The sequence below is a fragment of the Dipteris shenzhenensis genome, chromosome 20 (genome assembly GCF_047967505.1).
Source record: "Dipteris shenzhenensis isolate YYH24624 ecotype China chromosome 20, Dip_SZ_1.0, whole genome shotgun sequence".
NCBI lineage: Eukaryota > Viridiplantae > Streptophyta > Polypodiopsida > Gleicheniales > Dipteridaceae > Dipteris > Dipteris shenzhenensis.
Window position 1 is genome coordinate 10,959,934 of NC_141615.1, and position 9,976 is coordinate 10,969,909.

At 42.2% G+C, this 9,976-nt stretch overlaps 1 protein-coding gene across 1 annotated transcript; it reads left to right on the top strand.

Moving 5' to 3' along the window:
• The first annotated feature begins 4,290 nt into the window (after positions 1-4,290).
• On the top strand, positions 4,291-5,664 carry LOC147889269 (zinc transporter 5-like). Its single transcript, XM_087392025.1, has 3 exons — positions 4,291-4,818; positions 5,015-5,167; positions 5,269-5,664. Exons 1-3 carry the CDS (start codon positions 4,291-4,293, stop codon positions 5,662-5,664), a joined length of 1,077 nt encoding a protein of 358 aa, XP_087248151.1.
• The last annotated feature ends 4,312 nt before the right edge of the window (positions 5,665-9,976 follow it).

Genomic DNA, 9,976 nt, shown 5'->3' on the forward strand with positions numbered 1-9,976 from the left:
ATTCCCCTTCCCTCTCCCTCCCTTCACTTGCCCTTCCTCTCCCCTCTCCCCTTTCCCCTTCTTCTCCCCTCTCATCTCCTCTTCTCCCTCTCTTCCCTCTTCTTCTTCTCCCCTCTCCCTCTCTCATCTCCCTCTCTTCCCTTTTGCTCCCCTCTCCCTCTCATTTCTCCCTCCCCTCTCCCTATTCTTCCTCACGCCTCTCCCTCTCTTCTCTTCCCCTCCCCTCTCCCTGTTCTTCCTCTCCCCTCTCCCTCTCTTCTCTTCCCCTCCCCTCTCCCTCTCTCTTCCCTTCACCCCTCCCCCTTCCAATCCAAATCACAAATTGGGTGCCCGTACCAAACACATTATGAAAAAATAATTTATTATATATATAATTTTTGTAGGGGCTTGGAGCCCATGACCGCTAGAGCATGTATTTGTGAGCCCCCTCCCCTCTCCTTCCCTTCCTCACCCCTCCCCTCCCCTTCCCCCTTCCCTCCTCTCCAATTTTCCTTTCCTTCTATTGTTTCTTTAGGTGCTCGGTGGCGGCCAAGGCAGCTAGAGAATGCATTAGGGAGAGCCCCTCCCCACCCCTTCCCTTCCTTACCCCTCCCCTCCCACTCCCCGCCCCCTCCCCCTCCCCTTCCCTCTACTCCCCTTCTCTCTTCCCCCTCCCCTCCCCTCCCCTTCCCCCTTCCCCTCCACTCCCCATCGCCCTTCCCTTCCTCACCCCTCTCCCTTTCCCTCCCCTCCCCCTCCCGTCCCCTCCCGTCCCCTCCCCTTCCTCCCTCCCCCTCCTCTCCCCTTCCCCGTTCCTCACCCCTCTTCCTTTCCCTCCCCCTCTTCCCATCCCCATTCCCCTTCCCTCCCCTCCCCTTCCTCCCTCCCCTTCCCCCTCCCTTACCCTGCCCTTCCCTTCCCTTCCCCTTCACCTCCCCTCCCCTTCCCCCTTCCTTCCCACAACCCCCCCCCCTTCTCTCTCTCTCTCTCTCTCTCTCTCTCTCTCTCTCTCCTCTTCCCTTCCCTTTCTCATTCCTTACCTTACCTTCGCCCTCCCCTTCCCTTTCCCCTTCCTTTTCCTCTCTTTCTTACCTCCCTCCCTTTCTCTCTTTCCCCCTCCCTCCCCTCCATCAATAGTTGTTGCAGCATGGATCCCACACTAACACAAATCAATTACAAGCCCTACAGGCATGCCCATGCCACGTGGACAAGGGTAGTACACTGGTCCCACCATATGTATCAATGGCCTTCCACTCATGAACCAAGGACATGTATGTTCCATGCATGCATGTGCAGCGTCGTGTGTGACTCCATATCTACCAAATTTTAGAGTTTTTAAACTCTCAAAAGATTTTTGTTACTAATGTTATGATATCTTGAAGATTTTAGAGGACTCTTATGGTAAATTAATGTCATGCAGGGCCATACATACATACATACATACATACATGCATGCATACATATAATTTTTTCATACATTTAATTTAAATGTAATAAAACTTTTATTTTTTATTAAATTGTTATTAAGTGCAACATTATAGAGAGATACTCTGAAATTTATTATGTCAAAATGACAGTGCATTCTTGAATGACATTTTCATAAAGTAAACATTCCATTTGGGAAGGAGTTTTAGGATTAGTCCAAATGTAGACATATGAGTCCAAAATTAATCAAATATGTGTTTCTAATGAAATGATAAGCCAATTGATCCAAAAGGAGGATCAAAGTAAAGGATTAAGGGAAGACCATGTGAAAGGCACATTGGTGGCAAAAATGCATCTTATGTAGCTCAAAGGCAAGAAGCCTCATAAGAATGCACAGCATGGTGGAAGTTCTTGGTCCAAGCCTAGACAAAACAAGAACAATTAAATAAAACAACAAAAACAATTCATGCCAAGAAAAAGCCATTTGCAAAGTAAAAATTGATGGTGGCAAGGTAGGCCACATTGCCAGAGATCACACCAGCAAGCCTACAATGGTAAGAAATCACTAAAACACGTGTAAGAAATAGCTCAAGGCACATGTAAAAAAACTAGAGTGTTTTTTAAAGGATGAGAGAGAGAGAGAGAGAGAGAGAGAGAGAGAGAGAGAGAGAGAGAGAGAGAGAGAGAGAGAGAGAGGTTCACTCTTTTACAAGAGACAAGCCCAATAGTTGAAATAGCGAGCTAGCTTCTTGGCCATTTGATCAACCATCTAGTTTAGTCCAACCACCAAAATGGTTACAAGCATTGTGCTAGTTCTAATCACTAGGATGGCTTAGGATCTAGACTGGCGGTTTGGGAATGAGCCACTCAATGATTGAAATAATAATCTTGCTAACTAGCTTAGTAGTTCTAAAAACAATTACAAATTACTTGGCCAACCAAACCAGTGATTGGAACAAAAATCTTTCTTGCCTTGTTTAGCTATCCTACTAATTTAGAGACAAGTATAATGGTCAAAAGAATAACCTTACTATGTTATGAATATATTTCACATGTATTGTGTGTTTTCTTATAGTGAGATACATGTATTGTGTATTTTCTTATAGTGAGATAATGCTCTTAAGCCCCTCGTTGGCTCTAGGTAGCCAGACTAGTAATTGTATTAGCAACCTACTTGACCAACCAACCTAATGGTTGGAACAACAAGCTTGCTGGCCCTACCTAGGTAGCTCATTGATTGACAAACTAGCCTGGCAGTTGAAAAATTAGTTAAGTGTTGTCATGTATTGTGGTTTCTTAAAAATAGTGAACTTAGTCTTCCCCCTCCCCCCCCCCCTCTCTCTCTCTCTCTCTCTCTCTCTCTCTCTCTCTCTCTCAGATCTTTCCATGAAATTCATTCTCCTTGTTGTGTTGCTTCTTATGGTGTGTCTAAGTGTTGCCATCTTTTAATACAATGTGTTTTCTCATTGGACTTTTCTTTTCCAATTGGAAGGAGGTGCATCTTACATTTTTTTGAAGTTCAAAGAAATATATTATGAAAATATACATGTGAAAATCCCCCCCCCTTGCCTCTCTCTCTCTCTCTCTCTCTCTCTCTCTCTCTCTCTCTCTCTCTCTCTCTTTCTCTCTTCCCTTGGGCACATGAGGTGAAATTCCTCTGATTGTGAGCCCTTCTTGTGGCTACTTGCTGATGTGGCAAGGTGGCTGGAGTGGGATTGCAAATGGAAGGCCAATCATTCCCTGACGGTGCTTATCGGACTACATAGACAGATAGCACAAGGCTCCCAACCCGATATCCAATCAAAAGGGTGCTACCCAACTCCAGCCCGCACTACAAAGAGCCCTTCACTTGCTGGATTCCTATCAGATCATGTGCTCGTAAATTCGATAAGGTCCGGCCAACTTCTGGCAACCATGTGCCCATAACTCTAATAGGCAGCATGACTACTGAAATGCAATGTCCGACAGACATGTACCCAATCTCTCTCTCTCTTACAATGTAGTGTCAATGAAATCATTCTTGCTTTTTCATCCAGCAAGGAATATCATGTCTATGTTTATTTCTTTTGCGTGTCCCTATTTACGTATTTTCTTTTTGTACTTCCATGTGCGAGACTACAAATTTCGAGACAATAATTTGAGAAAATGCAGTGCATAGGTGAATATAAAGGCAGTGGCGGCGCTTTTTATTCGAGATCATATCCATAGGTGAATAATATCTAAAGTTGGATGATGTTCAGGTGAGGCAAAGGTTGAGTTCAGGTGAGAGAAAGGTGCAGTCCATATACAATAGTGGAGAGTATAGGTGCAGTTCAATTATACAATAGTGGCAAGGTACCCAGTTATTCGAATTGATTTAGAAAACGCACTTCTTTGAAGTGCATTTGAAGCAGTGTGAGGGCGGCTTGGGCGTTAAGTTGCAGAGCTAGTAGATAATTGCAGCATATCGCATGTGATAAGGATTGCAAATGCTAGCAGCATATCGCATGTGATACATCTGCCAAGATTGCAAATGCTACTAGATAGTTGCAGCATATCGCATGTGATACAGGATTGCAGTTGCAGTTTTCTCTCTGCGAGGTGACACCCGCCTCTGAAACCACCTCAATATCAGGAAGCGTTAGCGCCTCGATTCGTTCGGGCAAAAACTCGCCTGACACATCTTTTGTGTAGGTGGGCGATGAAGCTGGAGTGGGCATAACGCCCCTTCGCCTTTACATATTGTTATTTACAACGTTTCCCAATGTCTTCCCACTTCAATGACTGCATTCTCGCCCTCGAAGAATACCAAGGTCCACTAAGCTAACGTTGGGACGCCCCAAGAGGGTCCTATCCCGAGCTCTTATTGAAGAAAGATCAGATGCAGGCGCAGCACAAGCGCACGAAATGAACTCGCATGCGTCTGAACCCTTCGTCTTCTTAGCTGTGAGTAGCTGCTGTGACCCGCTGAGGATATGTAGAGATGGGCCTGCCGTGACGTTCATAGCAGTAGCCTTTACGTTCATGCAAATTGCTTGGGCTACTGGTTTGTGGGTGGGCTGTGTTCAGTTGATGACACAGGTTGCCTGGGATGTCTGGCTCAGCGGTTTGCTCAATCTTGTGACAAGGTCCTTTGCTTCAGGATTCGGGTTAGCTGTTGCCCTTGTGTATCTGCAATCCGATCACGTCCCTTATTGCTCTCCAGAAGCTCTATGGAGCCGTTTTCCCTTTGTAGGGTTTGTGGCAACAGCGGTGGCATTCTTTCTTTTCGCGATTGATATGTGGGCTAGTCGAAGGATGCAAGCAGAGAACCCCTGTTTACTGCCAGATGTTCACAATGGTGGTGGTGACCCAGAAAACGTTGAAGACGACGCCGTCGCAGATGAAGTCCACCTTGACAGCCTCTTTTACTTCGATTGCTCTCGCGTAAAGCAGGTATCTCCTCCTCGCAATATAAGCAAGCGGCTTGCGCGCTTTTTGTAGACGCGGATGTAGTTGGCAAGAAAGATTCTACTTCTCTTTCACTTCATGAACAATTTGAAGTCGTGCACTGTGTAGGAGAGACTCGCTGCCTTGTACTACCAGTCTCGCCATGTTTTGACAATTCAGTTTTTGAAATCACATCGTGTAGGAGAGACTCGCTGCCTTGTACTCAATCATGCTTGCCATGTTCGTGGGTGCCTCTCAAACCCCCTGCACAATGGGACCGATGGTGGCCGGTTTGACTTTCAGGCAGTTTTTCCAAGGACTAGCAGCACTAGCCCGGGCTGTATCGCCAAAACAGGTGAAAAACCAAAACCAAGACCCTTCCCGCACAACTCACTGCCATTCGTATGAGCCATTCAAGCGATTTGTTCTCAAGAGGGTGCAACTTCCAAATTGCAGGTGATCACACCGGCGAGGTTCAGGTTGCAGCACCTAGCGAGTAACCTGGTCTGCAGCTTCTGCACGATGCCTGTTGGCGTTGCGGTAGGAATTGGCATTTCTACAAGCTTAGGGGAGGATGATGGAAGGGCTGAGATTGTGGAGGCGTTTTTGCAATGGACGGCAGCTTTCTTGCTGGCGTTTGAATCGTGTGAGGATCTGCTACATACTCACAATTGCTTGTGCAAACGGATACGGTGGAAGCACAAGCCTACAATACGAATTCTGTATTATGGGGCAGTCATGCTTGGAGCTGGCATCATGCCTCTCACAGCAAGCATGGGCCGTGAGAGAGTCTGCAATCTGAGAGGGCACATTGTAACCGTTTTTCTTGTAGCTATAAGTGGTGTAAACTAAGATTGGCACAAAATGATTCCAACGTTGAATTGGTTGTCTAGGCCATAGTATTTTTCTTAGCTGGGCTGGACCAACGTCGCCAACCCAAAAAGGTCAAATGACAGCCCCATCTCATGTTCATCCAATCAAATGGGTAGAAGGTGTTGCAATGTTCGGTCGTGTGCGAAATGCATCAACGCCCATTAAACACCATTTCTCACACTGCTTGAATGTCCTGTCACAGGTAAACTCACGACTTAAACCATGATTCAACTTTAGCTATAGGTGTCCCAATGCAAAAATACATGGAGTTCAACCCTGCAACCTTGCTACTCTAGGCAGCCTCTACTAGACTTTATAAAGTTTTGACAAGAGTAAATACTCCTCTAGGGATGGGATTGCAAGTTCTCTTCATTTAGGCACAATTTTCCCTCCCTTCTTGCCCACAAAAGGCATATGTTTGTTATTTGTTGCTTGTTAATATCTTATCATGTTATTCTGTTGTTTTTAGAGATGCAAAGATAGAGGAAACCTTCAGCCAAGATCTATGCAAATGGAGATGTGAATGAAGTGGAAATCTATATTAGGCAAGTGAGAGCTCTTGCAACTCAAAATTTTATCTTTTGTAAATTCGATGGATAATCTCATGCCTTGATATTTTCTTCAAGGATTCGGATGATGTTTTCATGCTTTACATATATTAGCAATTGATGAAATATAATTTGCACAAATTTAGTATGAATATAGCATAAGAACATAAACACTAACAAAAGTTCCATGGGAAATTGGCAACGACCATGGGCAATAATTACAACATTGATGTTAGTTTTTTCCCAAGTGTCATACATTAATAGCTTATGAGGTACTATTGATTAATTTAATAATATTGATGGTACCTATAGAATTACGATGATCATGTTCTTGCTTCTTGACAAATTAACATTGATAATGTTGTTTACCTTCGATTATAAATAATCTAATACTACCACCATAGTTACATGGGCTTCTATTTGTGATAAGTTTTTCATGAATTAATAGGGGTTTTATTATAGTAGTAGGAGGTGAGAGAACCTACAAGGGTGCTTCATTCGATGTGGTTGTGGTCCACAGCTCTTCGAATGACCATCTCGTAGGTTGGAGCAAAGTTAGACCATGATTTCATCCATGCGACATAAAGGGTGAGTGATCTCATTCACTGTGATCACAGGCACAGTTCATTGCTTTGATATCATGCTTAGCATAGAACACATAGACCACGAACATGAGCGCTAATGAATGCAATTATGAGTATAGAGTATTGAATTTATACTTATCATAATACTTTCCTCACGTTGCATTATCGTAGCAATGTTGATAGAGAAGCATCTGAGACATCCACATATGTGCATAATACTTTTCTACTGGTTGCATTATCATAGTAAAATTGATAGAGAAGAACCTCCAAGAAATCGATGTATGTGCTTAAGCACAAAGCAGAAGTTTATACATAAAGTACAACTTAGTTATTTATTGTTTCCCTCTCTTAAGTTGTAACTAGCATATTTCAAGTTGTTATCCAAAACATGAGAGCTTGGTGAAAGCATGGATAGGTGGTACCATTTTTCTCCTTTTTGGAAGGCTTTCACAAGTGGTTGTCTGGGTCTAAAATATGCATTTTCCAACATGGGGAGATGAAGTTTATGATTTCAAAAACAATATAATGAGAAGATGTGATGGGGTGTCCTAGATGTGCTACTTCACACTATTCTCTCTCACTCCAATGCACACATGCTTCAACAACTAGAGTGCTTCTTTCATTACAAAAAATTTGGACTCAAAAAGGGCCTTGTAAGGGAGCCCTTGGGATGGTGACATGGAAGAATAAGGTGAATAAAACCCAATAGAATATTGGCTGGTGGAGGGCAATAGAATATTAGAAGTGGCTTGACTTAGGCTATTTCTTTATTCAATGGCCCAAACAATGAGGTGGAGCACCCACTTGCTACCTCAACTCTCCCATCACGTTTTTTCACTGTAACCAAACTGAGAAACCTAGTTTCTCAACCAAACTTGTGCCATTTGGCCTGAAACGAAATCCTCCCATCCAACTATCACACTCCTTTCATTCTCTCTCATTCTTGTTACTTGCCCCTCATTTCTGAGCACCATTTCAAATTTTTCTTTGCTCCAGTCCTCTTTTCAAATTTCCTGCTGGCTCCTGAGTGGGAAGCTTCTCTCTCTATTCTCCCTCTCATGGGGATGGACTCTCACGGCAAAATCTCATCACTTCTCTTCTCTACCTGCATTTCCCTCCCATTTCACTCTCATTCTTTCAAAACGTTCAAGATTTTTGAATGGGATTCAACCTACCTTCTTCTTTCTCTATTTTGGGCGCTTCTCCTTCAATTCTCGCCACTTTCTCTCTCATCTGAGATTCTCCCATGATCTAAAATCATTTCATTTAGGAAGACAAGACAATCAATGTTCTAAGTGAGCCATGAATGATGTAGGGTGTTTGGAGCTTAGAAGGAGCTACTGGACGAGATTCTTTGAGAAAGGATCAAAGAAGATTGACTTTCAGGCATTGCAGTTACTGATGCATGAGAATCAATCTTTCTTTTGCCTATCTCTCAATACTAGTTACTTTCCCTACTGCAATCTCTAAGGGTGCATGATATTGAACCATTTGTGAAGGTTTGGGGTTCATCCAAACAACTTGTATGGAGGTTCAGGTGATGGATTTTTATCCTAGATTACAAGAGGAATCATTGAGGAGAATAAGTTTGATCATGTTTTTTCTTCAAAGATCCTTGTGAGGTATTGTTCATTCACATAATTTAACAATGTTTGATGATAAGTAAATGTTTTTTTGAATTTGTAGATTTCAATCGTTAGATTTTGCATGTAATTGGGGTTTTCATTTTTGCTTGGTTTGATACTTTTCTAAAGCATGTCATATTTGTATATTATTTGTTGATGTCAATGTTATATTATATTAGGTGGAAAGTGCATGAAATCATGTAACCCACTCGGAATTAAAAAAAGATGGATATCCATTTTCAAATAGATGCAAAGAATGCACCATTTTTAAAGAGGAATGAATCCTCCTTAGCAAGTGAAAGTGATTTAGTAGCTCTTTGAAATCAAGGAAAAGCACATATGGATTTGTGGTTAGAAGGAAAAATATATCTAGTAGATCCACAAACTTGTCAGACTCCTCAATTCCATGGATTGATGTGGGATTGACCAGCTTAATAAAGTTCCTATATAAGGGTGAGAATGGTTTGTTAGGATATTGTCGAAGGTTGATTGGTCATGAAGCAAGTAGTCTTCACAGCCAATATCAATCTTTGCTTCATGAAAGAGACAAAAGGATCGCAATGTTGGAGGCTTGGAATCAACATTTGGTATCATCTATGCAAGCTACAAGTGTTCAAATGTCTGCATATGATGGTATAGAGAAGAAAAATTAAGAATTACACAGGTAAAGGTTCAAACATTAGATGCTCAATTGGGAGAGAGCACTATAAATGTAATTCACTTATAGATGCAAAACACAGTTCTGAAGGATGAGATCAAGAAGTTAGAAAAAACATTATCATTCATGAAGGATACTCCAATGGGTCCAAGACTACGTAAGAGGAAATTGCATCCAATGGATGAAATATCCAAGAAAAGTGGTCACTAGAAGCATCGACTCAAGCTTGTAGGAGTGTTTTAGAACTCATGTTTATCCATGATGGACATATGGTGCTATGGGTGAAGTGTTTACAAAAAAAATACTGGAGTCTGTTATACAATAGCATCCAAAATTCAAAAGTCTAAAATCAGAGATAACATCTGACTCAATGAACAAAGTTGTGGAGCATTTCAATGCAACTAGTGCATAGGGAGTTTGTGATACTACAGGGATAAGTACAAGGGCATATCAGCTCATATTTAAGAGCTTAAAAACAACATATTTTTTTGTGGAAGCAAAAGTTAAAGCCCCACTTCCTAAACCAACTAATGTTGATAAGACCATGCATGCACTCAATTTGGGCATACTTGATTTAGTTAGTGAAGCTCTAGCATGTATGGAGGATTACCAAAAAGCGAGCGAGGAAAAGTGAGCGAACCAAAAAAAGCGAGCAAGAAAAAGTGAGCGAGGCAAGAAAAACAATCAAAATAAAAAAATAATAGATTCAAAAATCTTGATTTTAGCAACTATCTACGTTCTTGAAAAGTCCATGAGAGTTGGACCTATGCAATGCCAAGGCATCATTAGCAAAGACACACCCTATCTTTGCTCACTTTTACTCATTCAATTTTTTGTAATCGTCCATAATCAAGTTCTCTCTCTCCACCAACATAA

Excerpts from the sequence above, each read along its gene's own strand:
- LOC147889269 (XM_087392025.1), top strand. The coding sequence starts at position 4,291 with ATGAACTCGCATGCGTCTGAACCCTTCGTCTTCTTAGCTGTGAGTAGC. Across the intron at positions 4,819-5,014 it reads ATTGCTCTCGCGTAAAGCAG|GAGAGACTCGCTGCCTTGTA; the intron begins GTATCTCCTCCT and ends CACATCGTGTAG. Across the intron at positions 5,168-5,268 it reads GGGCTGTATCGCCAAAACAG|GTGATCACACCGGCGAGGTT; the intron begins GTGAAAAACCAA and ends TCCAAATTGCAG.